The following is an 18632-nucleotide window of genomic DNA, read 5'->3' on the forward strand; positions in this document are numbered from 1 at the left end:
GTTGGTTTGGATTTGGAAACAAAAAACAAGGAAATTTGTTGTTTCGTTTTGGATTAGAATGGTTAAAAATAAAAAGTCCAGGGGTCGTATTAGAAAATTGTAAAATCAAGTTAAAAATAAATAACTATTGGGTTAGTAAAGTTCGGGACAGGTGGAAGGTCACTATTGGTTAGAGGCAAGAAATAACTATGGTAACAGTCACAGATTGCAAAATACAAAACCAAAAAACTTCCAGATTTATACATTATAACCCTACTAAAGAAGTAAAAGATCTCTCCCGGATCTATTTCTCTCTCCATATATCGGTCATCACCGCCACCACAACTCGCTGCCGTAGCGACCGTAACCTGCTCTCCAAGCTGGGGTCGGTGGTCTTTCTCTATCTTCTCATATTTTATCATTTTCTATTCGCGTGTTTTTTTCTATCGTGTCGTCTTTGATAAAAAAACAATAGCGAATCTCACAGCACGTTTATGGCTTAAAAATGGCAATGGGTCCGTCTTGTTTTAGCTTATTTCTCTCTAGGAACTAAAACCCACCTTAGTTTTTTCGTGGTTTGCTTCTTCCTTTTTTTTTTTTCGAAACCGATTTACAACGGCTCCTTGAATTCGTGGGTTGAGCTGGTTTCTCATTTATTTGTTTATTTGGTTTGGGTTTGTTTTAACCTACCTCTGAAAGAAAGAGAGTGGTGGGTATTTTTTTCTTCCTCGGTTTAAAGCTTAAGGGTAGGTAAATTTTGCGTTAATTGTGTTCCTCGGTTTATCTGGAATTTGTTTGTAGTTATTGTTTGGGATCCTTGTTATTGATTAATTTCCTTAAGGAAGGGTAAGGAATGAAGTTAGTTTCATTTGGCATATCAGGGTCCTTGTGAGAATTCATTATGAAGTATTGTTTTGAATTTTGTTTTTAGTAATAACTGGTTGGATGTTTAGGTCAGTTGCTTCTAATTAGCTATTTTTGTTATTACTTTGAATTTTTTGTTTGGTGTAGAGTTAAGCAAAAATGAGTTTTACTGGAACGATGAACTAGTTTGTAGAGTAGGTTGCTTTCAAGATGGATGAATTGCATGTAACATCAGTTCTGTCTAAACGGTGTTTTTTAATTCCTTTTAATTTTTTAGTATTTTCATGCAAAGGTCTTTTGATACATGTTAGTTGGAGTTAGTGTTGCTAGACTTGAATTTTGCTGCGTGGATAGTGCAAATTTGAATAAAATAGTCGTATCTGGTATTTATTTGGTCACCTAATGGATCCCTAAATGCTTTGTATTCTTTTTTGTTCCATTTTAATTATAGTTGAAGAATCTTTTCCACTGATATAGGCTTCTTATATGAATGAATTAATTATGGTTTTTCTTTCCATTAATTATTTGATGACTTTAAACCATATTTCTTCTACTCTTCTTTGTTTTGCTGGTTTGGTGCTCCACTCCCCTTGTGTAAGTACTGGGTGTTGGGGCATGTGCGCCTTTTCTTTCCTTCAGCTTGATTGAGAATTAATTACTTATTAGGTAGATGTAGCTTGGTTGGGACTCCTACCTTAGGAGTTCCAAGGACTATTGGCTGTCTTGCATGTGAGGCTACTTTCTACTTTCCTATGTCATGAGAATTTGGCTATCAGTCCTTTCTCTTCAAACTAAGAATGGAAGGAAATATATTATTTGACCACAAATTAAGGTGATAGTTTTCATTATGCAATCTTATACTTTGATTTCAGATGAACTATAGCTAATCAGAAAGTTGATTCAAAATTTCAACACTAAATCATGCGGGTTTGGATGTAGTATGGTGCAGAGGAAGTAAACCTTGGTTGCTTATTGCCTGCCAATAAATAACATTTAAATTTTCTATGTTCTTGTTGGTTGAGAATCTTCTGTTTTGATTCTGATTGAGGTCATGGTCATTTTTATCAATATGGTAACACTAAATCATGTGGTTTTAGATTTAGTATGGTGCAGAGGAAGTAAAAATTGATTGCTTATTGTCTGCCAATAATAACATTTTAATTGGCTATGATCTTGTTGGTTGAGAATCTTCTGTTTTGATTCTGATTGAGGTCATGATCATTTTTATCAATATAGTTAAATTCTTTGTTGTGAATAATAAATCATTTTGAATTATATGAACCTTTGCTAAATCTGGTTTGATTTATTTTATTGTCTATGCTTTTTATAGAAATTCTTTGTCTTTTTCTGGTACTTAACTAATTCATATATTTTTCTTTGGTTCCCCCCCTCTCCCCACTACAGCTCTTCCCTGTGCAAAATATGATATAGGTAGTGCAGCAACATAATGGCTTCTAAAGGACTGAGGCCTAAGCTTGAGCATGAGACAAAAGCTAGGCGTCAGAAGGTACTAGTGCTTTGGTCTTTTGCAACTCTTTTCTTGTCTCATATATTGTTAGTCTTGTTGCTCTTATCATCATGCATTGTTCGCATCCATTCTTATGCTTAGCTCTAAAGAAGTTTAGAGGTGAAATCTTTGTGGGGGTTCAAAATTTAGATCATGTGCTTGATTGCATGAACTTTTTGTTGTATTAGTTTCTAAATTGCACTTGGCTAGAAGCAATTATATTTTCGCTATTTTCTGACTATAGCTATATCAAAAGGATAAAATTGTATTTCTAATTGAGGAAATATTGTATCAAAGCATTGATAATTGGTAACTAATTAGATGTGTATTTTTTAGCACCTTCTTGTAGTTATATAATGGAATCTATGAAAAAAAATCTAATAACTGCAAGTCCTGATAAATTAAATAATATTTACATTTTCTTGTTATTTTGCTTAATTAAAAGTGAAAAGATCCATTCATTCCTGATGGAAATGCTTTTTCTTATTGTTTAAGGAAAGCTGAAGAAATAAAAAGGCAATATTTAACAATATTATTGTTAGGTGTTCAACTCTTTTGTTTATAATTTGGATTTCAACCATCAAACTATGGTAGGATGAATGATGGCATTTTTCTTTACAAGATGTATAAGATTAGAGCTAAGAGAAATAGTGAATCGGTCCACATACACTTATATAGATGCATTTTGCACAAAGTTACAAGTATGTACTTTAGAGCACATGTTTATACTAACTCTATTATACACTTCAAATTTAATTAACCCTAGGGCCCTAATGAGGTTTTGTAAACATGTCTTCTAACTGATCGTGAGAACCAACAAATTATGATGATTTCCTTAGAAAGTGACTCCTAATGGAAAATTAGGTTAGATTCAATGTTAGAGCAACTTGATTGTCACGTTTCATAGGTGCAGGTGTGAAATACATAGTTCTTCAAGTAAGTGCATTTTCCATAACAATTTACATGTAGTTAAGGCCATGGCTTTAATACTCAATGTTTGCACTTGGTCTTGCTACAACAATTTGCTTTTGATTCTTCCATGAATCCAAATTATGTCTGATAAGCACACAATACCTTGTAGTAAAACGTTTATTAGAAGGAGAGCTTGCCCAGTCAACCTTTGTATAACAAATTACTGAAGAGTGCTCGTGATCTTGACACAACAAACCTTTACCTATAGCTCCATAACGGATCGGAGAATACATACTATAATTGAATTCCAATGACTTTGATATGGTGAATGAATCAAGAAACTGACTTGCTAGCAAATGAATGGTGGAGTTCAAGATAATAACAACAATATCCTTTTGAAGATGAGAGTAATGTAAAAAAAGCGCATTTAAGAGAATAAGTAGAGAAGTTGAGACTAGGGGGTAGGTTAAGGACAAAACAGCTACAACCAAAACCCTTCAAAGGTGATGAATAAATAGGGTCTTTAGGAAACAAAAAGGGAAAAAAAAGGATTTGATGATTGAGAACCGAAGATGGCATACGATTGATTAGATAACATGAAGGACTAAACCATCCCAATAAAGAATAGGAACTTGCATGTGTAGGAATAATGCCAGACCAAACTCAATTAAATGCCTTTTTTTACCAATTATCCCATATGTGAGAACAAGAAATTAGTCTAGCATACTTTGTTGAAACATATAATATTGAAAATGATGTTATATTCAAGAGCATTGATGCATTCATAAAATGCTAATAGGTATATCAAATTGAGTTTGTACTTCAGTACAAAAGGAGGCAAAAATATAGAACAACTTGAATCTATCTCTTGTTAAATAAAGCCATGTCGTTTGAAAAAAACTTTCATGAATGTTACAAGATATTTGAAACCTAATTTTGGAGCAACAGACTAGGGTCTTGTATGTTTGAATGAACTAACATAAAAGGACTCTAGTTAGTAAAGAAACATGACCTGCCCTGAATCAATCATCTTCCCACTCCTTAGATCTTGGAAAGTAACAAAAGTTGCAGTTTACCAAGCATTCTATCTTCATTATCATGTCAATGCTAAAGAAAATCACCAATATTATCATAATACGAGCAGCATCACAAGTGTAAATTTGGCATGCATGACTCCAAACCTTTGCACATAAATGAATAGTTCAAAAAGTAGATCTAAGAATGATATCAGAAGACTACTAAGGTATGCTTGATGATTTAGCATCAATATGTTCCTAGATTGCACAGTTAGTTTAAATGATAGTTAATGCATCTGTAGTTCAATTATAACTATAACCTGGGCCAAGAAACCAGGTTTTTGTTGCACTAGACCCCAGTGAATAATTTCGACCGTTTTATTTTTCATTGGTGATAATTGGAGTACTATAGAAGTGGGGAACAACTTATGAAAATAGCAAGTAACCATATCAGATGAAAATTTGGATGCAATAGAAGAATGAATGTAGGTGCTGCAGGCTCCTGCACATGTTGACTTCTACTTATTTATTTGACGGCTACTTGACTTTTCTCATTGATGGCTTTATACCATGTTGAGATTAGAACTAAGAGATGAATTGGTTGCGTCCTTAGGGTTCCACCCGTATGCACACTTTATACACAAAATTCAGACATTTATATAATGTGTCATAATGGAAATGGGCCCATCTAAATCATAAATTTCACCTTTACAATAATTAAACCTGTTGGAAAACAGTTGTGGTAGTTAATGTTTGGCTATCATGGTACTTGCATTGAAGGTCATAAGGCAATACTGATTTGTAGTCTTTTTACATAACTTTTCAGTGCCTTCTGTTGTTAGAGGTTCAAGATAGAAGAAGAAGCTTGTGTTTAAGCAATGGAATTTAGTAAAACCTACAATAACCTGAACCAGTTCAGTACTTTGATCCGAAAACTAGTTTTTTTAACCACCTCATTTTGTCCTCAAAACTGTCCTTTGAAGGTTATGCTCTTATTTTTTTTCACTTGAGATGATTGTTTGGTTGGCTATTATGCCTCTTCATCCTTTCCTTTTGGAGCAAATTGTTGTTTTGAACTGGTGATTGCTATGCCTGGAGTAGGACATGATGACCCTTTTAACAAGTCATTCCTTTTACTTTAAACTGTATAATGCAATATCTTCTTACTTTTGAAGGAACCACTGTTGGTATTTTGGGTGATATGCATGTATTGAATGTTTGTTGCATGTAGGAGTCCTTGCTCTGCTAAAGATGACCTCTCTCATAAATTATGCATATTGGCATGCATGGAATTAGTTGATTAAGGGTACTGAGTGACTGTCCTGATTTTGTATTGTCTGTCAAGAAACCTCCAGATTTAACTTCGGGCTGGTTAGATTTTACAGTAAGAGATTGTGTAGCTAGTGTGTGTTCTAGTATTGATTATTTTTTTGGTTTACTTGATTTTAGGCTCTTGAAGCGCATAAAGAGCCTCAACGTCCTAAAACTCACTGGGATCATGTTTTAGAGGAAATGGTTTGGTTGTCGAAGGTAACTTTCTAACTTATGCAGCTGAATGTTTTCATTTTTCAATCCATAAATCTGAAATGTTATTTTGACATTTGTACTCCATATCTGGATGTCTCTGTGTTATTTGCCTGGATGCTTGTCCTTACAGCAGAATATGAAACAGTTACCATGCTGTCGTCTCTTGCTAACTAAATTGGATTTTAACAGGACTTTGAGTCAGAGAGGAAATGGAAATTGGCTCAGGCAAAGAAGGTTGCCTTAAGAGCCAGCAAGGGCATGTTGGATCAGGCTACCAGGGGAGAAAAGAAGTTGAAGGTTTCTTTTTCTCCTAAACTGAAAAGTTGTTCTTTAACATATCATTTTTTGAGGTTGGAGTTTTGTTTGTAGTAGAAAATATATCAAAGGTGTCTTGATATGATTGAGTTGGCATCAGTTTACCCTGTTAATTTGTTAAATCTAGTATGCCATTGTGATCAGGAGGAGGAACAGCGGTTGCGGAAAGTTGCACTTAATATTTCGAAGGACGTGAAGAAATTCTGGATGAAAATAGAGAAACTGGCAAGTTATAATCAGTTGGTCTAATCTGAATGCTTTCCAGTTTCTTAGCATCAGGAATCTTATTTTTCCATTTAAATTTGTGATTCTAGGTGCTTTACAAGCATCAGATGGAGCTTGATGAGAAAAAGAAAAAGACACTTGATAAACAACTTGAATTTCTTTTAGGGCAAACTGAGAGGTCGCTTTTTTACCCTAAATTTCATTACCTTCACTAAGGAAAAGTGAACTTATAATTGGTTTGGACTTTAGGTACTCAACAATGTTGGCAGAAAATTTAGTGGATCCATACAAACCTGTGCAACAACATCCTGCTCAAAATCAAATAAACTCGCCTGGTAAAGCAGATACGAATGAGATTGATGAACCCTTGGACTTGAATGCTGGTAATCAGAATCTCATAGTTTTACCTTTACTTGCTATTGCCTTATCAATGCCATATCAATCTAAGTAATTTAATTGCCTGCCTCATGGAACCTCTCCTGTTATGATTGCAGATGCTGATGAAGATTTTAGCATACACTCTTATCAAGAATCAGTAAGTATTTTTTAATTTAGAATTCCTTCCCATCTTCTTTTTTATGATATGTATGCGTTTCTGTTCATTATTTTTGTCCTTTTTTCTTTTTTAAAATTTTGTGCAAAGGGCATGTTTATGTTGATCCTGTTATACTATGCCATATTTGACCAATGAGAAATGTTTACTATTGCAATGGGATGCTGAAGTATTCTTTTACTAATTATATATTTTCTTTTAGAAAATAATGAAAAAGGAAAAAGAAAATTATAAGTCTGTTGGACTTGTGGAAGTTTCTTGGTAGTGGGCATGTAAACAGAAAACTTCTATGAAATTCTTATAGAAAAGAAAATATTCTTTTAGTGTTAAAAAATCCTTTTTCTTTTCATCTTTTCTTTCTCTATGCGTTTCAATTTAGTTTGGATGTATGCTTTTCTCCTTTTTTATTTTTTGGCTATAACAATGCACTTTATGATGTACCCTGTTAATATTGTGTCACTCGGAAAGTATTAAAAAAGGGTTAAGAACTTTATGGAGCACTGAGTGATGTGAGGCATATGATGGAGTTTATGTTTTTACTAATTATCTATTTCCTTTAGAGAAATAGTGACAAGGGAAAGTAAAAAAAAGAAAAGGTTATGGGTCTTTGGACTAAAATGGAATGACTTAATCTCAGCTCTGTAAGCATAAAATTTCTATTGAAATTCTTGAAGGTAATTTTTTATTTTTGTAAATCATCAAGCTTTATGGACTGAGTATCTGACTATTTTTTCATCATGATCTTGTTTTAGGAAGATGATGAGCAAACTCTGGAGGATGATGAGGCTCTTATAACTGCTGAAGAAAGACAAGAAGAATTGGCAGCTTTGCACAGTGAAATAGATCTTCCACTTGAGGAGCTCCTTAAGCGATATGCTGGGGAAACAGGTTACATGTTAACTTTATACATTATTCTTTTCCTATGTTCTCTTTGTACCAAACCGGAGGGGGGGTAATTTTTTTTGTGATATGCCATGTTATGGGGAAAATTCTAAAAAAGGCTCCTTAATATGAGCTTTCCATCAACTCTAATGTTACACAAAACATTACAAAACTTGTAATAGTTTGCGTAATGTTCAGTGTAACAGGAGTTACACAAAATATTACAAGATTTGTCATAATTTGTGTAATTGGGTAATGTTTTGTGCAACTGAATAATATTTTCTGTAATTACACAAATACACATAACATTAACGAAGTTGTAATAGTTTTTGTAATTACATAAATATACAAAACATTACAGAAGTTGTCATAATTTTTGTAGTTAGGTAATGTTTTGTGTAGTTGGAGCTTATGGAAGCTTATTTTAGAATGCTCACCCTAGAACTTCTCCATGTTATGATATAGATTAGTGGCTGCATTGTTAGTTGTTTATTCTTTTTTGGTTATGATGATATGCACAAGAAGTGTATGATGTGTGTGCTGCCATTCATTGTGCCCTTCTTTTCACACTTGTATTGTTAGTTATTTTTTGTTTTTTGGTTACAATGTAGTATGTTGATCAATGTAAGTTTTCACAGCTGATGGAGAAGGTAGTCCGGATACGAGGGAGGACAGACATGATTGTACATCAGGGCAAGATGATAGTAGTAAAGGCGAGACTTTGTTTATAAATGCTGTTACTTGTGCTGTATGTATCAATTTATCTGCTCGAATTTCTTAAAATTATAATTATAATTTTTATCTTCACAGGCAATGGAAGCCTTATTTCTCCTTCCACTCCTTCCAGTAAAGTTGAGACAACCAACTTGCTTGTTCGTCGTTCTGTAAGTTGTATGTGTTTGTGGTTGTTGTTGTGAATTGCAAAGGAAGTTCACGACTCAAAATAATGTTTATTTTCTGATTTTAGAATGAAAGCAATGGTGGCTTGTCCAAGTCAGAAAACTACTCATCAGATATTGAGGCATCCTCCCCCAGAAATCTGTCAGAAAGCTCTGGGGAGCTACCGAAAGATGTTTCATATGATTTCAGTGACGAGCAGGTTGGACAGCATTAGAAAATGGCTTTCTCATTAAGTTGGTTCTTTGTCCCCCCCCCTTCCCCTCCCCTTTTGGTTTTATGCAACTGTTAAGTAATTTTTATGTCAAATGCTAATCTTTTGGTTTTGTTTCAACATCTGCAGGAGGATGGTGATTTTACCCTTACTGGAGAAGAGACGGTACATCATATGGTATCGTACTTGTTTCCTTTTTCCCAGTTATGGATTTTTTTTCATGTTCTGATACCAAGGAAGATAGATTTTTCTACTTGATAATTGCAGTTTTTGAATGCCTACATGAGAATGCATATGAGAATAGATTATCAGTTGCCTCTTGCATGCTAACCTTGTAGTTAGATTGTTCATTTGGTTTAAAAAGAAACTACGACTTGCTAGAGTGACCCTGAAAAGAAAGAGATTTTCACTTTCAAGTATGCATTCTAATTGCAGTTTTCTTCCTTCATGTTTTATGAAGTTTTCTTTTGCTTTTGCAATGATATGTTATTGTATTTATTCCATTGGTTGAACATATACTGCTTTTAGAAATGAATAACTTTCATTCAAGATACCTTAACAAGAAAAAATTGCCTAGATTGTATCTGATATTTTCTGTGAACTGTTTGCGTTGTCTTTGTCTGTATGTCGGAGGGGTTAGGCAGGTTTGGTTGGGAGAAGAGAAAAGGATATATCTGTTTTTAACAAATGAGTGCTTTAACTGTTTTAATGGTACCCATGGGTCTCTTTTGCTTGTTTTAAGATTGCTATGCATTTATTCTAGATAAGCCGCCATATTATACAATAGCAGCAAGGCGCAACTAGTCTTTAGTACTGTTCATCATTCTTTCATGTAATTTATTGTTGACCTTCCAAACCTTTTATTTCTGAAGAAATCAGAAATTATAGGCTGTTCTGCAAGATAGCAAAGCATATCGGTGTATTTTCCCCATATTTAGTGTTATGAAGCTTTCTTCTGTGTTGAAATTTATATTTCTACTCTTTCCCCACACGTACGGGTTACTCACATTTTATATTGTGAGGGGTTACATTTCTAAAATTATGGTATCTACTCTGATTTCATTAGTTAAAGTCGGAATGGATAGAATAAGTTACCTTGTTTTAATTCATTGATTTAGTATATGTTTTCTTTTGTCAAATATGATATATTTATGTGTCTATATGCCTTCCTTCCTTTTTTTTTCTCTCTCAAACAAACGCGAAAAGCTCGGGCAGCTTTTTTGGGTCAGGAAAATTATTAGTGTATGTCATCGTCCCTTTGGCCAGAATCGGTTAAAATAAAAATTTGACCATTTATTATTGTTTGATGAGACTTTGATTCACATGCCTTCTTTCCTTTTTAATTTTTAATTTCCAATGGCTAGGATGATGAGACAACACTGTTGGAGGAGGAGGAACTAGCAAAAGCAGATTCTAGCAATCCCATAGATGAGGTAATGGGATACTCAATATGGCATACATTTATATGTATCAATTTCCTGAGATTATGGTTAAAATTTCTTCAGTTGTTTGCATCCCCACTTTGGCTGTAGAAGTTTCTTTTCCTATTTCTATGCTGTTAAACATTGCAGCTCTTATGCAGATTGCGTTACTGCAAAAGGAGAGTGAAATTCCTGTGGAAGAATTGCTTCGAAGGTATAAAAAGGTAGGTTAATGAATTGTTTCTTTGTTTCGCTGGAGCATTGCATTTCCTGTATCTAATTTTTTTCTTTATTCTCCACTCTTATTAAATAGGACTTCAGTGCTGATGGTGCGTCTGGAGATGAATCGGACTATGCCTCAGCTTTTTCAGAGGACGTCTTGGATTCTTCAGCAATGCATCAAAATGTTGAAGCAAAGGAGGGTGTTTCTAAGGATGAAAATCTTGAATCCGGTGCTCCCCAGGGTGTTGAACATCCTCCTGCAGAAAAGGAGGCAGCAAGCCCTGATAGAAAGTCAGAAGATGGAATGGAAAGTGAGAACAGAATTGCTGATGCTGCTGCTGCTGCGAGATCAGCACAACCAACTGGCAATACATTCTTAACTACTAATGTTCGTACAAAGTTCCCTTTTCTTCTCAAACACCCCCTCCGCGAATATCAGCATATTGGCTTGGACTGGCTTGTTACTATGTATGAGAAAAGGTTAAATGGAATACTAGCTGATGAAATGGGGCTTGGAAAGACAATCATGACAATTGCTCTTCTTGCACATCTAGCTTGTGAAAAGGGAATATGGGGTCCTCATCTCATTGTGGTTCCTACAAGTGTCATGCTCAACTGGGAAACTGAGTTTCTTAGATGGTGTCCTGCCTTCAAAATCCTGACATACTTTGGAAGTGCCAAAGAGCGCAAATTGAAGAGGCAAGGCTGGTTGAAACCAAACTCATTTCATGTATGCATAACTACTTACAGACTGGTTATACAGGATTCCAAGGTCTTCAAACGAAAGAAATGGAAATACTTGATCTTGGATGAAGCTCATCTTATTAAAAATTGGAAATCCCAAAGATGGCAAACTCTTTTGAACTTCAATTCAAAACGGCGTATCTTGTTGACCGGTACACCACTTCAGAATGATCTCATGGAACTGTGGTCACTAATGCATTTTCTAATGCCCCACATTTTTCAGTCTCATCAAGAATTCAAGGATTGGTTTTGTAATCCTATATCAGGCATGATAGAAGGACAAGAAAGAGTTAACAAAGAGGTTGTTGATCGTTTGCATAATGTCCTCCGTCCTTTTATACTGCGCCGATTAAAAAGGGATGTCGAAAAGCAGCTTCCAATGAAACATGAGCATGTCATATATTGTAGGCTCTCGAGACGGCAGCGTAACTTGTATGAAGACTTCATTGCCAGTTCTGAGACACAAGCCACTCTTGCTAGTGCCAATTTTTTTGGGATGATCAGTGTTATCATGCAACTGCGAAAAGTCTGTAATCATCCCGACTTATTTGAGGGACGACCAATTGTGAGTTCTTTTGATATGGGTGGTATTAATATCCAGTTGAGTAGTTCTGTATGTTCAATTATTTCACCTGGTCCATTTTCAACTGTAGATCTTAAGGGTTTGGGAATTTTATTTACTGATATCGATTTTAGCATGACATCTTGGGAGAGTGATGAAGTAGAAGCTCTGGTTACTCCAAAAAGTTTAATAGAAGAACGTGTTGACCAGGATAATCTTGAGGAAATTAGGCCATTGTCTAGACATAAGGGGAACTTGCACGGGACAAATATATTTGAAGAGATTAGAAAGGCTTTAAGAGAAGAGAGGCTAAGAGAAGCAAAAGAACGAGCAGCAGCAATTGCTTGGTGGAATTCTTTGAGATGCCGGAAAAAACCAGTTTACTCGACAACATTACGTGAACTGGTATCTGTGAAGCACCCTGCATTTGATATTCACCGTAAAAAAGCTGACAACCGATCCTACTTGTACTCCTCTAAGCTTGCTGAGATTGTTCTTTCTCCAGTTGAACGCTTCCAGACAATGATTCATCTGGTTGAGTCCTTCATGTTTGCAATCCCAGCAGCACGGGCCCCAGCTCCTGTTTGTTGGTGCAGCAAAACGGGAACTTCTGTGTTCCTGCATCCAACATTTGTAGAAAAATGTGCTGCAAACTTGTTTGCCCTTCTAACACCTATTAGGCCTGCAATTGTCCGTAGGCAGGTATATTTTCCGGACAAGCGATTGATACAGTTCGACTGTGGTAAGCTACAGGAGCTTGAGATTTTGCTACGGAGATTGAAGTCTGAAGGTCATCGGGCATTAATATTTACCCAAATGACCAAGATGCTTGACATATTGGAGGCTTTCATAAATATATATGGATATACTTACATGCGGCTGGATGGGTCCACTCAACCTGAGGAGAGGCAAACATTAATGCAACGATTTAACACTAATCCTAAAATTTTCTTTTCATCTTATCAACCCGTAGTGGAGGAGTTGGTATTAACCTTGTTGGGGCTGATACAGTTATATTTTATGATAGTGATTGGAATCCTGCCATGGATCAGCAAGCTCAAGATCGCTGCCATCGAATAGGACAGACACGCGAAGTGCATATCTATCGTCTAATCAGTGAGAGCACCATTGAAGAAAACATTTTGAAGAAAGCAAATCAGAAGCGTGCCCTTGATGATCTAGTTATACAGAGTGGAGGGTACAATACTGAATTTTTTAAGAAGCTTGATCCCATGGAATTGTTTTCGGGTCATAGGACTCTTTCTGTTAAGAGTCAGAAAGAGAAAAATCTCAACAGTGGCATCAAGGACTCTGTATCTAATGCTGATGTAGAAGCTGCTTTGAAGTATGCTGAAGATGAAGCAGATTACATGGCATTGAAGAAAGTTGAACAGGAAGAGGCTGTTGACAATCAGGAGTTTACAGAGGAAGCCATGAGCAAGGTGGAAGATGATGAGTTTGCAAATGAGGATGACATGAAGGCTGATGAGTCAACTGAGCAGGCTGGATGTATGATCACTTCAAATAAAGATGATGGGCTAATATTGAATGGCAGTGGTTCTATTGAAGACAAAGCTCTTATTCTTGCTAGCAAAGAAGATGATGTTGATATGCTGGCCGACGTGAAGAAGATGGCTGCTGCTGCAGCAGCAGAAGGACAAGCTATCCCATCGCTTGAGAATCAGTTGAGACCAATTGATCGATATGCAATCCGTTTTCTGGAAGTATGGGATCCCATTATAGACAAAGGAGAAACGGAGCCTGAAATTGGGTTTGAAGAGGCAGAATGGGAACTTGATCGAATTGAGAAGTACAAGGAGGAAATGGAAGCTGAGATTGATGATGATGAGGAACCTCTAGTGTATGAGAGTAAGTGTCTTTTCGTTCTGTTTGTCAACTTTTTTTTCTTTTGCATGGTATGTTGTCTTATTAAACTTTTCAAGTTTTCTAATTTTTAAGGCCAGTTGGAAAATAAGGCGAATTACCTTGTTTCCTTTTCTATTCATCCTCAGCGTGAAACAAATTATTTGGCTCATATGATCTGCATACCTTCATGGTCATACAGTTCACTTTATACATCAAAAGCATTTGAAATTGTGGAAAGTAACTAAATTTATGACCTTAGTTGGGTCTATCCTGAAGCTGATGCCTTACTGTCAACCCTTTTCAGAATGGGATGCTGATTTTGCTACAGAAGCTTATCGGCAGCAAGTTGCTTTGGCTCAACATCAGGTAATTAAATTTTTGTATATAGCCGTTTAAACTATTTGTCATGGTTTATTTGAGGTAGCTATTTTATGTTTCCTAAATTTATACCTTGTAGTTAATGGAAGAACTAGAACATGAAGCCAAGGAGAAGGAAGAGGCAGACGAAGCAAATTTTGACGCAATGTAAGATGTCTCTTGACTCTTAAACCCAAAACTTTTGAGCTAGCACTCCTATTTCCTTTTTATTCCTGCATGATGCATTAAGATGGTCATTTGATACATTTAGTACAAGATTCATCTGCGATTGTATTATTTCACGATACACATATAACTCTAATTGTAGTGGTAGCTGCTTAATTTTATCTGGTAAATTTGACAGTTCTACTTTGTAGTGGATGACATGTTTATCATATATATAGGAATCTTATCAGCACCTTTAGGACTTGATAGAATCTAGCGCATGATTTCTGTGCCTAAAGATGATACTCTATTTAAAATGTTAAAATTTTAGTTACGACTTGTATTTGGATTTTTAATTAGCCAAAACAGCCTGCAACTTTCTAAATTTATACTCTAACTAGGACTTGCAGATGAATCATGACATTCTTTATAGATAACAAGGTAATATAAGAAAAGTACCCACAAATTAGTGGTTCATGTTTCTGAAATTTGAGAAGTAGATCTTCTAATGGAAGGAATTAAATCCTTGTATGTACTGCTTTTGGATCAAAATTTCAATTTTAACCTGCTGTCTACAGGAATGAAATGACTAGTGAACCTAAGGCAAAATCTAAGAAGAAGAAGAAGCCGAAGAAAGCAAAGTTTAAATCTCTGAAGAAGGGATCTTTAAATTCTGAAGTGAAACCTGCAAAACAGGGCACAAAAGCAGAACCTATGTCCATAGATGACGATGTTGACTCGCCAGAAGAGCTCTCTTATTCTGATATTACGCCACCCTCTTCAAATATGCAGAAAAAGCGTAAGAAGGTTGAGATAGTGCATGATAGTGAAGAAGCGAAGAGCTCAAAGAAGCCCAAAAAACTTAAGAAGCCTTCTGAGCTACATCCTGGTGAATGTGTGGAGGTAAAACCATGCGAGAGCCTTTCTGTTGAGCTTGAGCCGAAACCTGCTAGTAGGAGCAAAACGGGAGGCAAATTTTCCATTACATCCATGCCCATGAAACGAGTCTTAATGATAAAACCTGAGAAATTAAAGAAGGGCAATATCTGGTCTAAGGACTGTGTTCCATCACCTGATTCTTGGTTGGCACAGGAGGATGCTATTTTATGTGCAGTTGTGCATGAATATGGCCCAAGTTGGAGTTTGGTTAGTGACACACTCTACAGCATGGCTGCTGGTGGCTTTTACAGGGGTAGATACCGCCATCCAGTTCATTGTTGTGAGAGGTTCAGGGAACTAATTCAAAGACATGTTTTTGCTGCACCGGACAGTTTGGGTAATGAAAAGATCAGCTATGCAGGCTCTGGGAAGGCTCTTCTTAAAGTAACAGAGGTATGTGTGTGTGTGTGTGTGTGTGTTTGGTTGGTGAAAAGAGGGCAAAAGCAAGAAATAAGGAAACATTTGATGTGAGCATTGTTCTGACTTGTAAAATTTTAAAGATCACCTGATTTAAGGTTTTGTTTGTGCCCACTCAGTGGCAACAATAGGAACTAGACTGCAGTAACTGACAAATAGCTTAGAACTTTTTTAGTCAGCTTGATGTTCATCTAGTAGATTACTTGGGATTGGCCAAAACGACAAAAGCTTTTACTTACTGTCTTTACTAGTTTTATTCAAATTTGAGGTAAAGCCTGGTGTGTTGAATAATGGCCAGCTCCAATAAACTATGAGAAAACTTTTGAAGTTGATTTGTTTCTCTCTCTTTTGAGCCTATTTAAGCTCTTTTGATGCATATTTTGGAAGGTTCTAGATTCTAAATAGATTGTTGAACTTTTACATTTGGTTTCTGCGGTATTATTGTCATCATTGTTCCCTTGATTGTGTGTTTTTTTTTTTCGGTTGTATGGGCAAGCCTTCCCTGTTTTCTACCATTTCTTGTCACATTTTCATTGTTGGTAGTCCTTTACTTAAGCAGTACTGGTTCTTTTGTACATTTTTTCCCCAAAGAAGTCCCCTATCTAATTGCAGTTAAGTTTCTCGGCCCTCTATGAGTATCTGAAACAATTTTGCATCATTGTTCCCTTGATTGGGTGTTTTTTTTTTTCAGTTGTATGGGCAAGCCTTTCCTGTTTTCTACCATTTCTTGTCACATTTTCATTGTTGGTAGTCCTTTACTTAAGCAGTACTGGTTCTTTTGTACATTTTTTCCCCAAAGAAGTCCCCTATCTAATTGCAGTTAAGTTTCTCGGCCCTCTATGAGTATCTGAAACAATTTTGCATCATTAGTTTTCATGGTTCCCTGATGTGCGCTTGTAGTAGTAGATTTTGTAGGGTAAAATATAAATTAATTTAGTCTATAGTTATCTATGAACTTATAGGCTTTGTTATTTATTCATTTTGGGAAAACGGAGGGAAGGAGGGGCAGTACTTAGAGAGTATTTAATGTGGTTCTCACCACCCAGGTTCTTTTGTAAAGCAAATTCTTTTCCCCACACTTCCCCCAACCCCTTTCCCCCCAGTTCATTCCCCCCTTTGTCCCCTATTTACTGGTGTCTCAGGGCTGATGTTTTATAAACGAGTTTTCTGCTATGTTTTATGTGCTTATTGTGATGGTGACTTAATGTGTCATTAAATATTAAGTACGTTTTCCGAATTAATTGGTGTATGATAGTCATGAAGCAAGAAGCCTTATCCATCATATATCATGGCAGGATAACATTCGAATGCTGTTAACCTTTGCTGCTACACAGCCAGATCATGAGTTACTTCTTCAGAAGCACTTCACTTTCTTACTTTCATCTGTGTGGAGGGTGACGCATCGTCCTGAACATCGACAAAATGTCTCATCTGCTCGGAATGGTGTTCGTTTAGGGGGAAGGTTTCTCAGTCCTTTTCTTGGCCACACACCTCAGCTTTCTGCACAGGAAGCAGCACAAAGGATGAAATTCACAAACTTGCGGGAGTGTAGCAAGTTGTTATCAGCTGCATTGCATGATGCGAGCAATAGACAATGGAGTGAAGCAGGTTTCCTCTCTGACAGAGAAGATTCTCAGGTGATTGAAGAAAGTTTAGAGTTAACACTAGAAATCCAGAGGGAGAATGATGACTCTATGATTCCATTCCCACGGGTAATGAATTTATCAGTATATGGCCCCAATCCTGCTACATCTATAAACAAGACTGCTGGAGAAGACCATCTCAAAGCTTCTAGTGTTTTGGCCGAGAACCGTTTCAGGTATAGCTGCTTGCCTTATTTACAAATTAAGTCTGAAAGAAGCATTTGTCCTTGTGAATCATTGGCTAGGAGTTATTTAGTCTGAAAGAAGCATTTGTCCTTGTGAATCTCTTGCGTACTATTTCAGATTGTCAGTTCATATGAAAATGAGATGACAATGACATTAGTTTCAGGTCATTTTTTTGTAGGGCATGCTAGGTTCCATTAATTTATAGGTTGCTGATCTGTAGAATTATATATTGTTTTGCATTTTTGTACAGTTTTCTGTTCGTTGATTGCCAACCAAGCAAAGTTGTATTCTTTTCTCAGGGCCGCAACTATGGCGGGTGTCGAAGGTGGTCAGCATTGGGCTTCAGCTGCCTTCCCAGCTAATGATTCCAAAACACGGTCAGGGTCGAAATTGCAGTCCTTGGGGAAGCACAAACTGCCTGCATCAGACACAGCCAGACCTAAATCAAAACTGAAGAAGGCCTCAACGGAGCATAGCGATGTACCTAACTTACATGCTGTGCAAGTATTTCAACCAGTATCAACAATTGCATCAAAAGACCCCAACTTAAGATGTGACCCAACATTGGTCACTAATGATGGCAGTTGGACCAATGGTGTTGGCAGCAATTTCTGTTCGAGCATGGACGAAGCCTTTCCATCGGAAGTAGAGAGCCTTGATATAGTCCCGCACAATTATACCCCTGGCTTTATTTCAGGACTCGACGATTGTTCAATGCTCCCAGACTATACTGACATTGGATAAAACTGCTTGAGATTCTTGGTTGAAGCTATTATTATGATGGATGGAGAAAAAAGATGATTGTTTGAGCAAAAAACCCAGATCCTCCCACCATTTTTGCTGTGATGTCTGCTCGGGGTTACACATTTTGAATTTGACAGACCAGTTTTGGGTGCAATTGGAGGAGCAAGAGGCTAGGCTAGGATAGGGTAGGCATATTTAATATAATATATATAGCATTTAATTTAATTTTGTAATTAATCTTGAGAGGGAAATTTGTGCTAATTTATGTCTTTATCTAGGCTTTTGGTTGATGATGACATGTAATTTCAGATTTTGGAACATTTCCTCTCCTAGTCAAAACTGGTGGTAAAAAGAAGCTAAAAATAGGTTCTTGCAAATCTCTCATATGCGGTTGCCACTCTTTTCTAGCTTTTGATGCTTTTCAATTAAATAGCTTTTAAAACTTTTTTAGAACTAGAATGTTCATTGATGATTC

The 18632-nt window shown here is 36.3% G+C and overlaps 1 protein-coding gene across 1 annotated transcript; it reads left to right on the plus strand.

Moving 5' to 3' along the window:
• Nucleotides 1-209: 209 nt before the first annotated feature.
• Nucleotides 210-18541, plus strand: LOC107909111 (protein PHOTOPERIOD-INDEPENDENT EARLY FLOWERING 1). Its single transcript, XM_016836524.2, is given in 22 exon segments — nucleotides 210-364; nucleotides 2248-2350; nucleotides 5728-5808; nucleotides 5995-6102; nucleotides 6265-6345; nucleotides 6435-6523; nucleotides 6595-6728; nucleotides 6840-6880; nucleotides 7651-7786; nucleotides 8419-8493; nucleotides 8591-8664; nucleotides 8748-8879; nucleotides 9021-9068; nucleotides 10256-10324; nucleotides 10474-10536; nucleotides 10626-12783; nucleotides 12786-13709; nucleotides 14011-14072; nucleotides 14164-14231; nucleotides 14807-15560; nucleotides 16880-17403; nucleotides 17713-18541. Coding segments are annotated over 21 exon segments (6126 nt in total). The 5' UTR covers nucleotides 210-364; nucleotides 2248-2290; the 3' UTR covers nucleotides 18158-18541.
• Nucleotides 18542-18632: the final 91 nt, after the last annotated feature.

This window comes from Gossypium hirsutum, chromosome D08 (assembly GCF_007990345.1).
Source record: "Gossypium hirsutum isolate 1008001.06 chromosome D08, Gossypium_hirsutum_v2.1, whole genome shotgun sequence".
NCBI lineage: Eukaryota > Viridiplantae > Streptophyta > Magnoliopsida > Malvales > Malvaceae > Gossypium > Gossypium hirsutum.